Raw genomic sequence first — 21,696 nt, 5'->3', positions numbered from 1 at the left:
TGTTTTTGGGGGCATTTTAAAGAATGTTTTAAACCACAGAAAGCAGTGTATAAGCTTCAATTTTTATTGCCTAGAACTTTTAATCAGAGAAGTGAAAAATGAGGCTGACTAACCTCACACATCTCAACGTTGGCCGTAAGCGCAGAGCTCCCTCCTCTCAGAAGCCAGCGCTCCAAACGCCCAGAAAAGGCGAGGACGCCCGCCGTGTCCACAGGTCAGTCGTGTGGTCGGGAGCCCCTCCTACAGGGGCGCCCACCAGATGTCAGGTGATCAGGCGCCAGGGACATAACGCTACCTGAGTTTTAAAATGAACCTTTATCGTGAATTCCACATGGATTCTTGGTTTTCCATTTTGCTGGGTCCCCTGGTGGATGGACAGTGAACAGGACAGGCTCCCCAGCGTCTTATGGTGCAGAGGGGAGCTCCTCCCTCCGCAGCACCATGATGCCGAACGCTGCCGGGCCTGGGAGGGGCGGCACCTCTGCAGGCGGCGGGGACCCACCTGCCAGACCTCAAGCAGGTGCACGTCGTGTGCAGCACTCCCTCTCAGCACCAGACCTGTTACCGCCCCGGGTAGAGGACGCCGAGGCTCGCCCAGGTCGAAGGCTTGTCCCGGTCACACAGAGCAGGTGGCCGCACTCATCGGGCCCGGGTGTGGAAGACAGACCCAGCCAGGCCAAAAGAAGCGCTCCAGCCCCTCCCTCTCGCCCCAGCGCGCACACTGCTGCCGTCAGCCGTCAGCCGAGGAGGGGTGGGGGGAGCCTGAACACCTTGGAGGCCATGCCCCGCACTGTCCTGAGCTTCATCCTCGGGGCTGTGGCTTCGCTGGGTGTCCGCTGAGCAGCCAGCGCTGTGTTCCAAGCGGCAGGTTGAGACAGACTTTGGGAGGTGCCGTGGGGACGTGTGGGTGAGAGTGGGAGGGAAACGGGGGGGGACTGCAAACTCTTGGTGGGGGGCTGGGGGGAGCGGCTGGCGGCCGGGAAGGAAGGCAGACGGTGGGGAGGGCCGGGGGGGGAATACGTCCCAACACAATGTTGCATTTTCAGAAGGGGAAACGGGAGGAATCTGGCAAGAAGTCGCTCAGGCTGGAGACCAGGGTCTGGGCTGACCCTGCTCGGCCCTTAGCACCCGGAGGCTGTGGGCCAGCCTGGGCTCCACAGATCTCAGCCCGCAGCGCTTCCGGACAGCGAACGTGTCCTCCTGTGCAGGGCATCGCCTGGTGCCCCCGGCTGTTCAGTCAGAGCCTTTCTAGGAAGGAGAAGAGTCTCGCTTTGGGAACAGCAGACGCCCCGGGCAGCTCAGCCGTCGGGGACCCCGCGAACCTCGTCCAGGCCGAGACGTGGTGACAGCGCTTTTGCTGCCATTTAATTTCACGTGTGACGCTGCCCAGCTGTGGGCGGGGCGCAGACTGCCCCACCGGGAGGTCCCGGGTGGGTGTGGAGCTCGCTTGTGAGGACCCAGCGGCGGCGTGTGTTTACTCCATGACGCGTGGAACGCGTTAGGTGCTCAGTGAACACGACTCTGCGGATCCTGTGACCAGAACCCTCCCTCGGAGCTGCCCTGTCCCCCCAGCCAGGGGCCCCCCACTGCTCCGTGGGCCCCAGGAGGACGGGGCGTGCAGTGGAGCGTCTGAGTCATCAGACGGTGAAGAGCCTAGACCTTCCAAATGAAGTACGGGGGGTCCATGTGGGATACGGACCTAAAGACCCTGTCTTTTTAACCTTGTTCACGGCCCGGTCTCTCAGTTCCTGAAACTGGTTTAAAAACTCAACAGCCGTTTTCCTCTGAAGGGCAAGTCTGAACTCCACAACCAGCAGTGGAGTCCCAAACACCCCTGGTCCTTCCTCGGGGGCCCGGGAGGACTGTGTGGGGTCCTGCCTGGGGCCATGGCTGCTCCCGGCGCTGGGCCTGGAAGGGCAGCCACGCGGGGAGGTGGTCCTGCTAGCAGGAACCCTGGGGTCGGGTGCTACGGACATGTGGCTCTCGTTTCACTGCCATGTGACTTCGGACGTCCGTTGTGAGGGAAGCGGAAAAAAAGGGAGGAAGTCTCATTAGGTTTTCCCTGGACAAGGCACTTAAACCTGAGACGCCGCAGGGACGGCATCTCAGAACCACGCTTCGCCCGAAGCCAAGACTGAACAGTGGAGGAAATCAAATTAATGCTTAAAAAACGTACGGCCCTGAAAACAGAGAAGCACCAGGTTTATCACGTGAGCCAACTGTCGGGTGCGGACGACTAACGTCTCCCTGCGTGCTCGGGTTAGGAATAATTAATTATTTGAAGCGTGTGCAGAGGCAGCAGTTTTCACAGAACGCACGCGCGCGGTCCTTTCCGTGGGGGAGGCACGGTGCCGCGCCCCCTTCAGCCACCCTGAGCCTCGCAGTGACCTCGTGGAACGTGAAACACACGGTCCGTTTATAAAACGGAGCCTCGGGGTTGGGACGGAGGGGGAGGGGTACGCATCCTCGTCACTTTATAAAAGGCTTTCCTGAAGGTAAAAGGATTTATTTAAATCTCCCAAGATCCTGCAACCTCCCCTCTAGCGCATTTAAAACGGAACCCTCTGGTTGAAAATCCCTTTACCGACAAGATGTTAAGCTCCAGGTGGACAGGCGGCTTGGGTGCGGCGCTCAGGTCGAAGAGCACGTGGAATGTAGAAGAATCGATTTAACAGGCAAACCAAAGCCGGGCAGAGGGCAGAGGAGGGCAGCGGGACAGCCCTCGCAGCCCAGGCCGGGCCGCGCGGGGCGTGACCCCGGGGAGAGGTGGCCGCGAAGCATCAGGACTGTGCGGACGGGAGAGGAATGCGTACCTATGTGCATCATTCCGGGCTCGGTGAAAGCTGGTGAGTCCGTGAACGGACGTCAGGGATGGAGGCAGCCTGTGCGGCTGGTGTCCCGAGAGGGGACGGCCCGGTGCACCCCGTCCCCGCTCAGCACACCCGAGCGCCCTCGGCTGCGGTTTCCGAACACGCTCAGGGGACATGGGTTTCCAAGGTCACGTACTGGTGAGACACTCTTAAGACAACAGAGGCTTTTTAGCTTTAGATTGAAAAGTATTAACCGTTAAACAAGAAACGTGAAAAGAATGCTGGTATTGAAATACCACAAGCTGTTCTGTACGACGTGAGAAGCAACTTGAAGTGAAAGAAGGCCAAGCATATGTGCCTCTTCACAAGGTCTGCTCTGATCTCTCCCGGTCTGGCGGGCTGGCTGAGGGAGTCCTGGATTCGCCGGGTGGCGGGGGCGCCACCTCCTGCCAGGGGACCGCGGCCACGGCCAGGAAGACCGTCCTCGCCAGGCTCTCCACTCTCTCTTTAGCCAACGCCCAGTAACCATCAAGCAATAAACAGAAATATGTTTTGTTGCAGACTTTTTACCCAGAAGATCTTGCAAATTACAGGGGTTCCAAGTTTCCTTTTTCCTTCGGTGTGAAAAGGATGTTACGTGCCAGGTGCACGAGAGAGAAAGGCCTTTATTTTGCAGGAGGAAACGGCCTCGATTCCACCCCTGGGAAGAACAGAGGAGATGCTCTGTCTACCTAAAGCACTCGAAGGACAAAGGGAAAAACGGTGACAATTACGAATCTGAGAACGGAGTGGAACCCCTCCCACGCCCGGGAGGGCGGAGCTGTTTGGCCGCTGGCGCTGGGAGTCTGCTGTCTTCGGTGGAGCTCCGTTTCTGGACGGGAGGGCTGGACGTGAAGGGCAGGGGTGGGTGGAGTCCACACCCTCATGGGCAGAACCTCCCCCGCATCGGGCCGGGCGGATTCACAGCCAGAGCTCGCTCTGGGTCAACAGGACGACTGAGCCTTGAGTCAAGTGACCGTGAGTCAGGGAGGCTCCGGGGCACCAGTCAGAGAGCTGCCCTCGTCCAGCCTCCGGGGCCTCCGGGGGTCAGTGCCTCCCTGCCTCCCCCAGGCCTTGAGCCCGCGCTGTGTCTGTGCACAGGGGCACACGCAGGGGCACGTGCACACATGGTCCTGGTCGCCTGTGCCCGACAGGGTTCCCTTCGTGTCTCTGGATGCTCTCGATCAACTCAAGATTTATCAGAATTACAACCAGGAAGGTTTTTTGCAGGCTTTCTGGATTAAGTTAGAATCTCTTCGCAAGGTTTCACTGGGATCCAAGGAGACAAATGGGCCTTCTAATCACTTGAAAATCAAAAAATCAAGTGTATCAGGACCCGGACACAAGAGGCGTTTTTCACGCTTTTTTGAAGAACAAATGCAAAGTCACTTTTCAGGAGAAACTGGGATGCCTCCAAATCTATAAAAAATACGAGTTAAGCACAGTAGGACCCTGTACCGCCTCTTTAAATTCGCCATCCGTCAGTACTCCGGGAGAGCGGGGAACGCAGAGCCGTGTGCTGGTAGTTTTCTGTCACGTGCTGGGAATCCCGGCAGCATTGAGCTGAGAGCTGGACCCGTGCCCACAGGCACTCGGCCACACGTCGGCCACACAAGGAGGGCGTCAGGAAGGGACGCCTGTGGATGGAGCGCTGGCCGTGACCTTCCCGAGGGCCGAGTGTCCCCCGAGCACCCTGCTCAGACCACGGTCCCCGCTGCCCCATGAGAGCAGGCACTGCAGGCGTGGAGCGTGAATGAGGCACAGATGCAGGGACGCCTTGATGGGGGCGCGGACGGCATCACGGCGCCGCCCCACGACAGGGTGCCGCCGGCGAGCCTGGACGTGCCCGGGGCCTCGGCTGCAGGCCTTACGAGCGGGCGGCGTGTGGGCTGCCCCGTGACGTGTGACTGCAAGGGCCCACCGAGCCGTGAAGGATCCGGCAAGGTTCAGGAGGATGGAGGGGCTTGGATGACACACCCCCGTTTCACCAGCAGACGACACGCTTGGGTCTCTGCCTCACGGAGCCAAGCGTTGGAGAAAATGAGCTGCCAGGTCCCCTCTGGCGAACGGTCTACGATCTACGTGCTGTGCCTGGTGGGGGCAAACACACCCCAGACCCTGGCGCCCCCAGGGCCCCCATGGTGCGCGCCACCCCCACAAGCTGCCAGCTGCAGACACGGTCTGTTTCTCTGCACAGAGTGTAAACCCCAGGAGGACAGGACTTTCCCTGTCTTGTTGGCCATGTGGTCCCGACACCCAGACAAGGTGCCCAGTAAATACCGGGTAGAAATAGTGCTTCCATGGCCTAGTCCAGGATCTGCCAGAGGAGGGACGGGACTGAGATGGCGGCCGAGATGGACAACAGGACCTGCGGGAGGAGAAAGGGGCTGGGGGCCAGAGTGCACGTGCCACACCCAGACCCGCGCCAGGCCCTGCGACCTGCAGGAAGGAGCCGCGAGGCCCCGAGATGATGATGACGATGATGATGTGAGAGCGGGAAGAGGGGGCTCCTGGGGCCTTTCTCTTTGAGACGTCCCACTGACCACCAGGTGCAGAAGAGATGGGGACAGAACCGGGCGGGGACACTGGTCTAGAGGCAGAGGCCTGGGCATACCTTCACCTCTGCTCCCTCGAGCGGAGCGCCCAGTGCAACTCCCTGCCTTGGATGTGCTCTCCACCTGCGCTGCCCGAAGCCTGTGCGCACCTGCGGCTCCAGGGCAAAGGGCATGTGGCCGGTGTTTTAACCTTAACTCACGGAAGTTGCCACGTGTGGCTAGTCAGGTCCGGGGGAGTGCTGGCTTTCAAAGGTTCAATGAGCCAAGGAAATATTATCTCTCCCAGAATGGGAGAAAATATTTGCAAGTCACACCTCTGAAAAGGGTTTGATAGTCACAATATTTAACGAACTCCTTCCACTCAATGACAGCAAACAAACAGCTCGATTAAAAAATGGGCAAAGAGCCTGAACAGACCTTTCTCCAAAGGAAACATCCAACGGTCCACAAACATAGGAAAAGACGTTCAACATCTCTCGTCTTTAAGAAAGTGCAAACCTAAACCACAGTGAGACGCTGCCTCACAGGCACGAGGGCTACTACCCAAACCCAGAGAGCCACACGTGCCGCAGCCGCTGTGGGGCGACAAGCTGGTGCGCTGCTGGCGGGCGTGTACAACTGGGGCGGCTGCTGTGAGAGACGGTCTGGAGGTTCCTCAAAAGACTAAACACAGAGCCACCACGTGATCCAGCAGTTCTTCTCTAGGAACACACATGACCCTGAAAAATCGGAAGCAGAAACTCAAAGAGATACCTGCACACCCGTGGTCGTAGCACCGTTATTTCCACAGTTGAAAGCTGGAAGCAATGCACCTTATCCGTCCATCCATCGACAGAGGGATAAGTAAAATGTGGTCCACGCGTGCGACGGGATGTCGTTCAGCACCAACAAGGAAGGGATCCTGACGCCTGCGGCAACACGGATGGACCTCGAGGACGTGATGCTCGGTGATGTAAGCCAGACACAGAAGAACGGGTGCTGTGTGGTTCCACTCCTGTGAGGCCCTGCGGTCGTCGGATCCACAGGGACCCAAGGCAGAATGGAGCTATGCACCCCCTCCTGCGGGGACATGCTCCCTGATGGCACCGTGTGACAGGAAGACAGCTCGGCTTGCTGAGGACGGAAACCGGGTGCTGGACCGATGGCCGTGCAGGCGCTGGGCCCGCACTCACACTCTGTGCTGCGGTCCCTCAGGAACAAACTCCCAGCCAGCCTGAGCATAAGAGGCGTTTCCAGGCACGCCTGCCCACCCGGCCAGGTGGGACAGTCATAAAAGAAATTCCAGTCCCACGGCTCCTGCCAAATGAGGGGGCGGCCTCCCAGGACGGTTGGGGCCTGTGGCGCCTCAGCGCCAGGAGGCTCGGGCAACTCTGCTGCTTCGCAGAGGTGGGGTTTCCGCCACCGCCCCTGCGGTCCCCGGGAAGCCCACCGTCCACCCGGCACTCCCCGTTTCCTTAAAAGCTGTGATGAAAAATGGAAAACCCTGGGCAGACTGCTGTCACAGACAAAATGTAAAAGGCACAAGCTTGCACAGTGTCCCGGCTGCAAAGGCAGGGTCGCTGCGTTTGAGCCAGGCCCCTCAGCGAGAGAGGCGCGGGCTTCCAGACACTGACTCTGACCCAGAATGTGAACGGCGAGCTAGAAGTGTGTCTGCAGCCACAGGAAGAATGTGCAAAAGAATGTTACAGGTCGACACCTACTTTGCCACCACAAGCCTGGCGCAGAGGGCCAGGCCCCCCGACCGCTCGGACTCCACGCTGCATCACTGTCTGCTTGCAAACAGACCAGGCGGTGCAGATAGAACTGAAATTATCCCTGGTTTGTTCTCAAAGGCCCCAAAGTGGCACCGAAGGCCTTAATCCCTGAAAGCCTGTGTGAACGGCCATGGCTCCGAGGCGGTGGCCGCGGCCGGGCCAGCTCAGCCGGCGGGGCTGACACTCGTGCAGGGGCACTTCGGACAGCCATTCTTTGGTCCTCGTGCAATTCACCCCTTTCAAGAAAAGGAAACGGGAAGAAAGGGCTGGTGTCCAGGCCTGGGGCCTTTGATCATCTGATGGACGCGGGGCCAGCAGCACGGGCCCCCAGCTTCTCAGGCCAGACAAAGGTGGCCCAGGCCACACAGGCCCCCGAGCCTGGGCCAGAACAAAGCACGGGCGGCCGCTCCCCGCGGCGGCCTGGGAAAGGCCCACCTCGGCCAGCGAGGGGCCGCCCTGCCCTTTGATCTCTCCCGAGACCCCGGCCCGGGCCCCAGGTCAGGGGATTTCACATCGCACGTCCCCCAGGGCAGAGGGGAGTGGGCCAGGAACAGAATGAGGGGTGACCAGCCTCAGAAAGAGCCTGGAGGCGGCCCTCCCAGGCTGGTTCCACATGGCTGGGCCGCATTGTTGCCGCCGGCCCACCCTTCAAGTGGAATTGGATGGACGTGGCAGACAGAGCTGGTGAATGGCAGGCGGGGGTGGACGGGGCAGGAAGGGCCCTTCTCCCCAGCTGCCTCTCCGTGAACAGACCTGTGCCCCCGAATTGAGGTTCCATCACGTGGGTGAGGGGACCCCGAATGCTGAGAGGCACAGTATCCCCCGACCTGAGGCTGGGGCTCCCCGCCCCCCGCTCCTTTCCTGGGGGTGAGCCAGGCTCCACGCCATGTTACCTGCGTGGGTCAGCATGTTACGTGCTCACAAACACAGGCGCCCCCCCCCGACACGCGAGACACTCTGTGTCCTGGGAAGGGAGACGGGGGACACTACGCACGAGGCCCCAGAGAAGGGAGGAAACACAGATTCCCCTGAGCCCTCCCCCCGCGGTCGCTGCAAAGTTGCAGATGAAGAGACACACCTGCTGGGACGCAGCAGCCGTAATGAACAGGGGCAGGTGACCTTTCAACTAAAAACGGTAGGATTGTGTTACGACCTAAAACCGAAACGCGCTGTCAGAAGCGCCGGCCTTCTGCCTCGGCCGTCCCTCTGTTTGCAAGTCCCAGCGCACCTCGGCCTCAGGCGCTGGAAAACGGCCCCCAGCGGCACTGCGGCTCCGGCTCCCCCCCTCCCCCCCTGCAGCCGGCAGGGGCCCGGGGGCCGGGCAGGCCCTGCTCGGGGCTCCGTCTGGCCCTCTGGTCACTGGTTGCTGCGACAGCCTGCTCGAGCTCCCCAGCCCCTGCGTGTCACACGGCAGCGATTGCGTCATCTTCACACGTCTAATCCTTGGGCTAAAGATGTGTTGCAGTTTCCTTTCTTTCTCAAACCAGGAGAAAACAGAGCCTGGGGAATGCCTGTCTCAGAGTGGCGGCATTTGTGTGAAAAGACATCGGGCAGAAGACGAAGAGTGGGGGCCCTGGAGGGTGGCCGCCCCTCGTCACAGCACACGCGTGCACGCGCGCACGGGTGTGTGCGTGTGGACACAGAGAGGGCGGCTTTTCCACAGGCAGGAAGGAAACCATAAAACGTCACCCACCCCGTCACCCCCGCGCCTCCCCACTGCTTCTTCCTCAAGCTCCGGGCGGCATCCGGATGGCGGGGAAGGGTCTTTCCAGGCCCTCTGCTCCGTGCTGATGCGCGGCTCCCCCAGGGGCGGGTCTGCAGAGTCTTCTCTCAGACGTGCCCGTGGTGATCTCCGTGGCCTCTAGGGGGACCCCTCACGGGTTTGTCCCGGGGAACACACTTGAGGGGCCGCTGGCCCAGCTCAGTCCCCGCACTGTCCTGGGACGAGACGCGCCCAGAGGGTTAGACTTCGCCCAGGCGATGGCCTCGCTGCAGGGCTGCTCTCGAGCCCAAGCCCCCGGGCGCCGTCTTTAGGAGGAAGCGGCCCAGGCCGCAGGGAGTGGGTCACTTGGGTAAAACGATGTTACCAGGGGTGCCCGGCAGTGACCTGCTTTAGAGACAGCCCCCACCAGAGATTTCAGGTAGCTCTGGAGTGAAACCTGAATTTTGCAAATGTAGTTTTAACACCAGGGAGGATATATTGAAGGGTATTCTGAGCCGCTACAACACTGAAGGACCCAGGCGGCCTCCTCCCAGCTCCGATGCTAGCACGCGCCGTCCTCAGTAAGCAGCTACCCAGCACCCACTGCGCGTTCTGCCAAGGGCTCTCCCCCGGGGGACACGGCGACAAGGGAGCAACTGCGGACGCCAACCTGCTTGCCGCAAACAGCTTTCCCGTGATCCGGGGAAGGGACAACAGGCTAATTTTCCCCAAGGCCTCCCGTGACTAGTGCACCGAGGTTGCCATGGCAACGCCGACCTCGTTGCCGAAACAAAGCAGCGGCTCTGAGTCTTACCTTTGGCCATCTTATTGAGGACCATGTCGATCAGGACGTAGGTGCCACTTCTGCCTGCGCCGTCACTGTCAACAGAAGGAGAGAGGTGAAGACACACTGGGCCACGCTGTCCCCACTCCCCACGTGCCAACCACAGCGTCTTCCCTCTGCTCGAGTGGGGCCCACGAGAGGAGACAGATGGAGGCAGGGAATTTGAGAAACAGAAAGAAAGTGGGGCGAGGAAGAATCAGGGTGGGAGGGGGGAGGAGGATGGGAACAGAGATGGGGAGGAGGGGGAGGGAGGAGGGAGGGGTGAGAGAGGAGGGGGAGGGCGAGGGGGAGGGGGAAGAGGGGAGAAGGGTGGGGGAGGGGAAAGAAGAGGAGGGAGAGAGAAAGGGGGAGGGAGAGACAGAGGGGTAGGAGGGGGAGGAGAGGGGGAGGAGGGGAGGGGGAGGGGAAGAGTGGGAGGAGGGAGAGGAGGGGCTGGGAGAGCTTTCAGCCCTGAGCTAACAGCAGCGTGGATTAGCTATTGTGCCTGTGTTGATTTGCTTCTTTCTGCCTTTTTTTCCTCCCCCTTTGGCCAATTTTGACATGGCAAATTTTATCAGGAAAAAAGACGAAATAAAGAAATGCCTGGCTGTGTCAGAGGTGAGGCATTTGTGTTCCGAGCATCTGCAAGAGGCCATGTGTGCGAGGGGAGAGTGAACTGGCCGGGGTCGGGATCCAGGACCCTGGGGGGCACCCGGCCCCCACTCAGGAGCGGGGCCGCCACGTCGTCTGGCGCTCATTCAGAGCCTCCCTGCACGTCTTCTTGTCCCCTGGTTATAACTGGATATTTACCATCTGGACCAGAGTTGTAAACATGTTCTTAATTGTGGCTCAAGAATCACAAATGTGAGAAAGGAAGAGTCCTCTTCCAGGAGGAAGGTGGCCCCAGCGCCGTTTCCACACTCGGCCGCCCCTTGTCAAGCAGGGCTGGGCTCGTGCCCACGAGCGCTTGGAAGTGCAGGACGCTGACATCTGTACTCTTGGCAAAATGCACCGACTTCAGGTTGAAAATAAGAGTTCCCTTTCAGGACGCCGGGAGCCCTGTGACCGCACGAGTGTGCTCTGAGCTTCCGACCTGGAGGCCCGGGGACGCGTCCCTGTCGGCGCGCCTGCAGGTGCCTTTCTCCAGAAGGGCCGCTGAGTTTGGCCTCAACACATTTCTCAAACAAATGGGTGGAAAAGCCGCGGTTGGGAAGAGACTCGTTCCACCTGTGTGCTGTGGAGGTGGGGCTGCCGCCGGCCCTCGCTGCTGTCACAAGTGCCCGCGGTCTCGCTCCTGGTGTCGAGGGCTTCCTCGCTTTTCTTCTGTGCTTGTTAACTCACAAAGCACGACTCTCCCCAGACCCATGGCGGAGACCGCTGCCTCCCTGCTCCCGGCTGGGCCCCGTTTACAGGTGAAAAATGCTTCAGTCCACTCTCTCCAGGGGGACCGTCCTCTGCTGTCACAGACCCAGAAGCACACACACGCACACGCACACGCACACACACACACGGACTCCACAGACACACACTCACAGGCACACGCGAGCACTCCTTGACTGAATGGATGCACTTGGTGTCTGGCCTTGGGAGATCTGGTTCCTTTTTATCCCAGGCTGAAAGGAACATTCTGGGAGACAGGTCTGGACGATGGAGCACAGGTCTTCACCAAGACGGGTGAGTGTGGAGCCCAGGGACGCGTGCCCTCAGAGTGAGTTTTCTTTGACTGGATCTGTTCTTCCAGGTTGGGGGTAACCTGTGTGGGTACATGAGCCACCGACTTTCACCCAGAGGCCTCTCCTTGTGACCCCAGGCTGTGTCCCTGTTCATAACTGGCCCCAAGCTGAGCATCCACACGGGGTCCCAAACGCTGGCCACGTTCCTGGTGCCGAGACCACGCCCTGCACAAACACTCCGTCTCAGAGTGTGTGCGGTGGTGCTGTGAGGGTTCGAAATACGGTTTGAATGAGTTTGTATCCCTGGCTTCCCCTAGAGGTGCAGTTAGAGGTGGGCACTACGCAACGAGGGAGCTCAGCTCCTAGATTTAACTGTTTATTCTGAGGTAGCGAACACTTCTGAAACCAGGTTAAAAGTTGTACTTGCCTGCAGTGGACAATTATTGGACAAGAACGGCCCCTGTAGCACTTGTTTACTTTTCTGAAATAAAGAGAGACAGAGAAGTTACAGTTATGCACTCTGCCTCTTGTGGCCACCACCCCAAAGAACAAACAGAACAGCTCCGGGACGTCCTTTTGCCACAGCCCGTTTTGACAAAGGAAATCAGAATTACACACGCGTTTTCAAAGGTTTATTTTTCTTTTCAAGATTAAATTGTTCAACAGAGCTTTGAAACATTCCTCACATTTTCACAGTGTTCTTTCTCCCTTTACAGGTGTGAGCTCTGGCCTGAGGTCCACGACCCCCCCCCCCCCCCGCAGCCTGGCTGGCCCTGCCCTCCCCTCCCCCACGCCCCTTGCTGCTTCAGCTCATGTGGAGTCCTTGCTGCTGCTGCAAAACGTCTAGATGCCTCACTGAAAGTTCTGGTTTTGCCATTTCTGCTCCAGATTTCTTACAGACTGGGCAGCACCCTGGAACGTAATATCACCTTGGTATCTTGAAAAGTATCTCACAGACATTTCTTGGTCAGTCAGTTTTGCAAGGGTATCTAAATCACAGAGAGACCGCAGTTACACCCAAGATGAGTCTTTCTATTTTCATGAATTTGATTATGTTCAAAAGCAACTCTGTGGTGCAGATTTTAGATCAGAGTTTATGAAAACGAACAATCAGCATAGATGAAGGTTCTGTAACCGAGTCCTAAATCAAAGCAGCGCCGATTTAAAATTCACTGTGTAAGCTTGACATTTTTGGTAATTCAGTGAAACACGTAAACAGGTTTACGAAGTGTATCAAAATTCGCAGTGAAGTATTTCTAAATAAAGAAAATCAAAGACAGAATTTTGGTTAATTGGAAGGGGAAATGCATGAAGGGTGTGCCCTAAAATGTGTGGTAAGAATTTCCACAAAATGACGGGAAGCAAAATTTGGAAGAGAATGACAGAGCAGAGGACTCCATCCCCAGCCGGAAGCGGGACGGCCACAGCTCTCTGCAGAGGCTCGCCTGCTCAGCACAGAAGCAGTCTGTTGACAGTGAAAGTCCAGCTGGCCGGCTTTTCTGCTACAAACGCCTAAAAGCCGAGGGAAAAGGAGGTGGGGGCGGGGGAGGGAGAGGCGGAGCAGGAGCTGACTGACGAGCAGAGGGGGTGTGACCGGTGTGGAGCCCCGGCGACGGGGTTGTTCTGCTTTCCTACTTCTGCTGTGGAGCGAACAGAATAAGGTCCCGCTGCAGGGAGCCCCCGTCCCCCTGAACAGCACGAGGTGGGTGGTGGGAGGCACCTGAGGAGTGCCCCACCCAGGCCCAGCAGGGCAGCACATGCCCTGTGTGCCCCGGGTCTAAACCCAGCATGGAAGCTGCGGGCCTCGAAGAGCTGGGGGGTGAGCACCCAGAACACGGGCAGCACAGGCCCCTGAGGCCACGTCGCCGTTCCTGCCGGAGCCTGGCCTTGTTTTTGACGTGCACCCCGATATTAAGGTTCAGGGGAGGTGAGCAGAGGAAGGTGGGCTTATTAAAGTCGAAGGCACATCAGTGCCTGAATGCCCTCAGCCTTCCCAGCCCTTTGAGGATGAAACAGATCGGAAAATAGATCCGCCTGCTCCTCCTTCTCAAATCTCCCGTTCTCGACTCGGGTTGTCAAGGCAACGTGAGCTTCAGCTCCGACAAATAGATGCCAGGCCCGAGGACGAGCCTCCCGTGTGCGCGGCGGGGCGCCCGCCAGCTCAGTGAAGGCTGTGCGCATGCAAGTGTGCAGACGTGTGCTGTGTCCCAGCAGGTGCACAGGCATGCGTGCGTGCGCAGGGCTGCGTGAGCTCACCCGTCAGGCCAGAGCTGGTGGCTCCGCACCTCCCAGCCGTGTGCTGCCGGGGAAGCTCTCAGTCGCCGAGTCTTTGCAGCGGGAGCCGCCTCGGCTCCGCAAATCTGGCATGGCGGTGCTCCCGGCCTGACGGTCTGGCCTGCGTTTCTAAAGACTGAACTCGACTTTTGGTCAATTGCTAAGTTTTGCTCTCTCTCTCTTTTTTTTTTTGATGGGACCAAGCACAGAAAAGGTATGTTAAAAAAGAATAAACATACCAACCAGAGACCCTTCTTTAAATGGTCCTGCTTTCAGGAAACAAGAATGGAAGGAGTCGGCAGGCAGAAGTGCTCCATCTACACCGGCCAGGCCCCGCTTTGACAAAACGCAGTGAGAATAACCTCCTTGGCTGAGACGTGCTGCTAACAGGCGACCTGCTGGCTGCCTTGGCTGTGCCTTGCCTCTCAGTCCTGCAATTCCTGTCTCTACGGCACGTCTAAAACGTGACTGTCTCCAGCAGGGCTGTGCCTGGGAGGACCGAGGAAGGTTTCACTGTAATGTCAGTGTCCAAGCCGGCCCCGCCCTGTGCTAACCCTATTTACAAGCAGCCCCAAGCAGTTGAGGAGACGTGCAGTGAAGACACGTGTGCTGCTGCGGTGGAGAAGTTTATTCACAGAGGGCCAAGCACTCGCATCATCACAACACAGAGCACCAGGCCAAGGGGCAGGGGCACCGCAGAGTCAGCAGAGGCGTCCATCTGGTCGACCTGAGGGAGTGGTGCACACGATTGGTGAAGATGAGCGGTGCACAGCGGTCTTATTTTACTTTTTCTAGAACAAATCATCAGGAAGCAAAAGGCCGCGGACACCGACGACACGGATGTCGTATACACTCCACAGGAGGAACGCGCTGAGAAAGAACAGTTAGTGATACAAACCGACCCGCCGGGCACTGAGAGAGAAGGAACCGCCGTGCAACCAGCCGCAAGCAAGGCTCAGAGGTCGTTAGAGGCTCAGAAAGGGGCTTCCCACACTGTCCCTGCAGTACAGTCACAGTTTCCAATGATCACTTTTGTGACTATGCAACTGGGCTCATATTACTAGCTGCAACATCACAAAAATGACACTGGCCACCGCTAATTAGCTGGCAAAGTAAGGGTTTGTCCATTCTTACAGTGAGCAGCGTTAGTGGTGTCATTGCGCACAGCGGACGTGAGCAGCACAGAGGACGGAGAGAGAGAGAGAGAGAGAGAGAGCTCTTCTGCAGCAAAGCCCTCACATGTGATGCTAATTATCTCTTAGCTTAGCAGCTTCTCTTTAAAGTGTAAATGTGCTCCCTCTGGGCGCCAGGAAGATTTAATTACACATCTCGGTGTCTGAGGAACACACAAGCCGGAGCAGGGGCTGCTGGTCTACTGCTCCAAGGAGGCTGAGCAGCCCTGTCGCGTGGAAATGACCAGCGTCTTCCGCGGGGGCAGCCGCGCCTCCCGGTCGCGGACACCTGGGCGCTGTTTTACAGAGGCGATCCCAAAGCAGCAATCCGTGTGTAAGCGTGACGGGCCCTGAGAACGCGCTGTCCCAGGGTCCGGGGCCCGCGGGAGCGGCCTCGCCGCCACGTGAGGGCAGGAGGCGCTGGCTCTAACGGACGCCCCTGCCCTGTCTGGGCTCACCGTCCTTTCAGCTGACACAGCCTTCTGGGGCCCTGTCCCCTGGGACTCTGCACAGAGGGGGTTTGGGAATTCGATGTTTCTTCATGGTGAACTGCGAGCACAGAGGCCGGTTATGTGTTGTGCACGTCCCTGTGGGGATGTGGAGACAGACCCGCCCACACGCACACGTGTACAGACACGCCAGCGGGGCGTGAAGACTGGGAGAACGGGGAAGCCGCGGCCCGGCAGCTACACCCTGCTTTGCCACTAATGACTGTGGTTTGAAGACTCCATCTCGGGAGATGTGGACGAGGTAAGGTCTTTAGAAGTACACTTGCACTAAGAAAACGTAAATAACGGCCAGGCTACCAGGACGGACGAGGGAGGACCTGTTCCAGGGGCGTCCAGGTCTCCGTGCGGTGCCCTTGGGGAGGGGACGCTGTGTCACAGGGGTGACCAAACGCACGTCTCTGCTGCAGCTCTTTCCCATGCTATTTGACACAAAGAGCTACTCAAATTAAAAAAAATCCTTCTGCTTTTCAAAAGTGGACTAACCGGCAAAAGAGGTGGCATCAGAATCACTTTCAGAATCTGAGGCACACATTCAGGAAACCCAGGTACGCCTGGAACCCCACCTTGCCGACAACTCCTGCCAGTTCGGCCTCCCTCCGGTCACAGGACTGCGGGCTCTTCAGACACAAACCGCCTTCCGGTCACGTGCGATTAAGGGGAAGGGGATTCGAGTGCATTTTGTCCTTACTCTCGAACTCCTGGTTTGAACACTTATCTGCTCCCCGTCCTAGGTGGGTCTCCCGACCAGACAAACGTGAGAGGCTCTAGGAAGCTCGGCGCCTGCTCCACATGCTGTCTGCGGCTCACTGGCTTCGCTCTCTCGGCAGGTGCTTGCTCACCCACCACCAGCGACAGCCAGCGCCCACCGACTGCCGTCACCAGCTCTGACGTGCAGGCAGAGCGTCTGTCCTACGCTCTGCTTTTCCTTTTGCGTTGTCAGTATCCTCCTAGCACTTATTCAGTCAACGCACTCTAAAACCATGGCCCGATGGGCGACCGGCTGACTAGAGCTTGAACGAAGGACTGGCTGTTTTTAAACTGGCAGCTTCAAAACTGCACTGCAAATACGCGGTCACGTGCTAACTCCAGCCAGGCGTTCATCCGAGACCGTCCAGTTCAGAATCTGGGCCTACACCTAACTCACCGCCGTGTCTAAGCAGATGAGTATCCAGACTAACATCCTGTGACGTCACCACTTGAAGGCCCGTGAATCCAAGATCTCTGTCCCCCTCACTCTGTAACCTCACGAAGGCTAGAAGACACCTTGCAACTAGTATGTGACTAAACGTAACTCCCCTCCCTTCTGCCGCATAAAACATAAATGTATCTACAACATGCACGTCTCACAGCCGTGGGCACCGCAGACACGGCAGCCCGGGCGCTGAGCGGCCCTCCCTCCCTGGCGCCCACGCTCCGGACGCCTCCCTGGCCGGCGGGCTGCGGGTTTTACCTGCGGAAGTCCAGGAGGGACCGCGTGGAGGCCGGCACGGCCTGGTCGTGCCAGCTCAGGAAGTGGAACTGGCTCACGGTGCGCGTCTCACTGGTCCGCAGGTTCTTCAGGTAGAAGCTCCTCACCAGGAAGTCCTCGCACCAGATGTGCTCAGAGACCAGGTTCACCTGGGGGAGGGGCGGGGCGGGGACAGAGGCAGGCGTTGGCTGGGAGCCACGGAGCCCGAACTCGAAGCCAGTGGGGGGCGGGGGGCGGGGTGTGGGCGTGACCGCAGCGGCAGGCGGGCGCCCCCACTCCCAGCTGTGACACCTTGTGCACAAACCACCGCTGCCTGGCTGTTTTTCTTAATTAAAAAAATTTTTTTTCATTAAATTTTTTTCTTAAATGTTTTAAAATTTTTTCTAAATTTTTTTTGTCACTGGAGAGCCCAATTATTTGAAAAATTATTTGAAAAAAGTGGTATAATCCAAAACTATTTAGTGTTGGTCTTTTCTAAGCCATTTAAACCTTCAAGAAAAATCATCAGAGAAAAATTACACTTCTGACCAGAAACAGCAACGGGTTCCACCCAGTGGGGCCCCACTCGCTCTGAGACTTCACCAGAGACACAGCTCCCGGCTCAGGGCAGGGACCCAAAAGCCCCAGCCAACTTGGGGTGGACCTCCACGCTTCCAACAAGGTTTCTGCTGTGGGTCTTGGGCGTTCTGACTAATTTCAGAGCCCGACACTGCCGAAGGAGGCTCTGGCACTGGCTTAACTGCCGGGTTTATTTAGCCCCTTCTCGACGTGGACAGAAAGTCCAGCAGGAGAAACAAGCTCCCCAGCAGGTGACCCCCAAGTAAAGGGCCAAGCGTCACGGACACAGACGCCCGCGACCCTCGAGGGCCCGGTACGGGGGCCAGCCACCAAGACTTAGGGTCACCGGAGGTCTGTTATCCAGAACTGGGCTCAGATGACCACCCAGTGAGGTCATTTTTGAGGTCCTTTCTGCCCTGAATTTAGATTCATAAAACTTAAAAATGAAACCCATGCCATTCCGCCAGTCCCTGGGGCACAGCTGCCTGGAGGGTCTGGGTGTCTGCTGCCTGCAGGCGGGGATGCCTCCTGTGGGCACCGACTGCCCGGTGAGGCCTCAAGGGACGGCAGCCAGCATCTGCACAGGGCAGGCCCACCCACACCCGCCACGGCCAGTGGCCCGTGGCGCCTTTGGGGGCAGTACCTCGTAGATGTGGTAGAGGTTGGAGCCTTCATCCGGCCAGTAGTGGTAGCACTGCCTGACACCATTCTCCGAGAGGGGGGTCAGCATGACGATGACCACGCAGCCACTCTCCCACACCATCTGTGGACCGAGGACGCCAGCGTGAGTGGCTGTGCCCCGCACCCATGGAGTCCGTGCAGAGTCCAGGTCGACTCCGTTCCTAGGAACGTAGCTCATTTCCATTCCGCAGTTCACCCTGCCACCCTGCCTGCCTCCTGAGTCTGCTGGCCCCGTGTTCTGCACAGGCCATAAAACGCCTTGAAAAACCTCGGAAACTCCTGCCGTGCCTCTTAAAGCTCCCCAGCGCTGCGCTCAGCCGCCTGCCCGCCCCACTTCTCACCTGTCAAGGGGGCTCTCCGGAACACAGCACAGAGCAGAGGGCAGGGTGCGGGTGCGCGCGGCCCACCGCAGGCGGGCTGACCCGGCAGGGACGCGCCGGGACTCCAGGACACGCTGACTGTTCAGGTGCTGTTGTCACTTCGTGGGACTAGGGCCACCTTTCGTGCAGTGAGGCTGCTGTCCTGTCAGAAGTGCGCTCTGAGAGGACCTCCCCCCCAGGGCGTAACCGGGAGACACACCCCAGCCGCGTTTCATTTACTTCTCCCCAAACAGAGCAACAGATGCAAACACACCCAAACCTGACTTGCCTCGTCACGGCCACACCAGCCCCGGCTCCTGGACACAGGAAACCAACGGGCCCCGTGAAAACGTGCGGGGAGGACAAAGGCCCCGAAGCCCCAGAACCTGGCTTTCTTCAAACGCGACTCGCGACTGTGGCCGCGAGCATGCAGCACGACTGCGCGGCCTGCGGGCTCGCTGGCTTTTTAAATTACACAGTGAGGAGGGGTCTGCTCCTCCCGTGGTGGGTCACATTGACGTCGCAGAAACATCCGTAAGCAACTGCATCTGGATGTAAATTTTGTGCCCAAGGGAGCTTCTGTTTCTTTTTAAATACAGATTTAGCAATCCAATTAAGGTCTTACTTAAAAGAAATCCACGTATCTCACCTAGAAAGTGTTTTCTATTCGTGTTCTTGTTATGAAGTTCCCCCTTTTAAATTACATTTAAAAAAATCAGACGTGCGCGGTATTTTTCTCTTTTGATATTGATTTATACTCCCCCCGTGCCAGGAACAGTCAATATTCGGAAGGCACCTTACTGCGTTTCATTTATACCAGAATTGAGTGGGACTTGCCGAAGTGTCGACAAGAAAGCCCACATCAGCATGAATGATGTTCAGGCCACACACCTCCTTCTCCTCAGTGCAAACCCAGCCAGATGGGAATTCAAAGCAGGGACCCCACTTTGAGCTTTTCAGCCCCTCAGATCCGCCCCACTAACGGGTCCCTCCAGCACGTGACAACTTAATGCGCCTTCACAAGGAGGAGACGCTCATTGGAGCCATTACAAAAATGAGGAGAAACACAGATTTTTATGAACGTAATAAAAATACAATGATCCAGACCACAAACTATCGTCGAACAGCCTGCCTGGGCCACCCAAGCACGACTTTCGGAAGCCCCTCACCTGAGGAGGGTCCTTCCGCTCAGGGACCCGCCTGGCTCTCTGAAGGTCTGGGGGAGACTCAGCCCGAAGGAAGCTTGGTTTAAACAAATGCCTGAAGGCACTCTGGGGGATGATACTTCTCTTTAGGTCCCCGTGTGAAAGCAGAGAGGAGGGTTTACTAACCCAAACGAATCCCAGCCCACTCGGGCACTGACATCACATGGCTGCGCCCGGCTCTGCCCGCGGGGCCTTGGATCCCTGCGGGAAAACCACCGCCTTCCCGCCTCTTTCCACCTCTGGCCTCGCTGCCCGAGCAGCCGACCCTCAGGACACACCAGCGGCGCTTGTGTGCGTTTCCGCGGGGCCGCCGGACGCCAGCGGAGGCTCCAGGTCAGGCGGCGCCCTTTCTGAAGAGGGGACGTCCCACTCTCGCGTCTTCCCAGGCTTGGTTTCGGCAGGGTCCTGCCCGACACCAGGAAGGTGCTGTTTCCAAGCCGAGTCTTTGAGAAACTGAAATCCTCCTCTTCCAGGAAGCAAAGAGCCACCAGAGTCCCCACCTGACCTTGCTGGAGGCCACTGAAGTAAGCAGTTTGCTGAATTACAGAGCAGACGGGTGAACTCCAGCAGTGGCGATTTCCAGCACTTTCCGTTTGGTTCCGTGTCAGAGGACACGGCATGCGTGGTCCCTGCCGGTTCACTGGGCACAGTTATTGAGCACCAGGCATGAGTCAGGAGATCAGAGGCCATGGTGGGGGTGGCGAGAGGTGGCCTGGCCGAAACCATCCTGCAAGGCGTGAAGTGGGGACTTCCCCGCACAGGAAGCAGAGCCGCCACCCCAGGATGAACAAAGCGCCAGAGTGGGGCAGAAACGAGCCTGGGCGCTGGCTCGCGAGCATCAGTCCTTGGTGCTCGTCCGGAGCAGGACGGGCACTCTCGGGCCCTTCTGTGAGCTTCCCCGCGGACACGCCAGCCCACCTGGGGAGCCCACCTGGCGGCCTGTTGCTGCCTGGCACGTGGGGGCGGGAGTGGTGGGAGCCTTCTCTGTGACGGCGCCCCCCACCTCCCCGCTGGCGGCTAGGGGAGCAGGAGCAGCCAGCCCAGCCATCCTCGGTGACCGTGAGACACGCAGCTACAACCACCTCTGTGAGCCCAGCCTGGGCCGAGCCCCTCGGGGGCAACATCAAGAAGAAACCACGAGGACAGCACAGCTGACGCCACGCAGCCTGGGACCTCGGTCACGGTCGTCAGCCAAGCAAGGGGGACGTTAACACTCCGTCGTTCAGACAGTTGGCCCCAGTGACAGGAGATACATACTGGGAAATAAAACCCGTATTTCACGGCAAGACAAGACAAATTTAAACATAGAACATTCTCCTCTGCCCTTTGACCTCTCCGCGTGCTGCGCACCATGCGTCTGCACTAGGTATCGCCGAGCCTCCCCCGCCGGCAGGAGCACCTGCTCAGCCCAGCATCCTCCCAGCATCGACAAGACAGCCCCGTAAAACCCACGATCCTCCTTGATTCTGTGCGGGGGCACATGACGCACCAGGAGGACGCTCAGATCTGCATTATGCAAACTGTCAATAACACGTCATTTGATGAACAGCCCTCAGTCTCAAAAAACTTATAATAAAACTGTGCCTTGATTTCTAACTAGTGGAGCTAATTAAAGCAGATGGAGAGAAACTATAGGGTCTCTTCTTTGGAAACCTTTTTTGAGGACTAAATGTTTAGTAAACAAAACTCTTTCGAAGCCGAAGCCCCGCTTGAGACCCGATTACAGGGAAGTTGAGCCACCGGGGAGACGCCCAGGCCACTGTCTCTACAAAGCGCGGTCCCTCCAGGCTGGAAGCGTCTTCCGCCCTCCCCGCGTCTCTTGTGAGGCACCCGATTCCAGCTGGTGTCATCCTCGTCTTGCGTGCATGCCTTTCTTCTTCCAGACTGTCGCCTCCTTGAAGCGCCTCTGGTTGCTGATTCTGCCCCCGAAGGCATCCAGCACAGGGAATTTATTCTAACTGATGCTTCGTTGAAAACAATACATATTTTCACAAGGCAGCATTTGAATATTCCTGTAGAAAGAGAACTCAGCGAATACGCTATCAAAGGCTTGCCTGGCAGAGGTCCTCCCAGGACCTGCTTAATGTACAGAAACGTGCTTTTTTTTTTTTTTT

General features: G+C 58.1%; 1 protein-coding gene across 2 annotated transcripts in view; it reads right to left on the bottom strand.

Annotated features, from left to right (window-relative positions):
• PTPRN2 (protein tyrosine phosphatase receptor type N2) overlaps positions 1–21,696 on the bottom strand; it is a 519,894-nt gene that overhangs the window by 8,880 nt on the left and 489,318 nt on the right. For both annotated transcript variants that reach the window (XM_032482973.1, XM_032482974.1), the window contains 4 exons: positions 17,981–18,100; positions 16,762–16,928; positions 11,784–11,837; positions 9,675–9,739 (listed from right to left, as the gene is read on the bottom strand). In XM_032482973.1, the coding sequence (XP_032338864.1) occupies positions 9,675–9,739; positions 11,784–11,837; positions 16,762–16,928; positions 17,981–18,100 (406 nt within the window). The remainder of the gene's footprint in view (positions 1–9,674; positions 9,740–11,783; positions 11,838–16,761; positions 16,929–17,980; positions 18,101–21,696) is intronic.

This window comes from Camelus ferus, chromosome 7, assembly GCF_009834535.1.
Source record: "Camelus ferus isolate YT-003-E chromosome 7, BCGSAC_Cfer_1.0, whole genome shotgun sequence".
Lineage (NCBI taxonomy): Eukaryota > Metazoa > Chordata > Mammalia > Artiodactyla > Camelidae > Camelus > Camelus ferus.
This window is presented reverse-complemented; position numbering and strand designations above follow the sequence as displayed.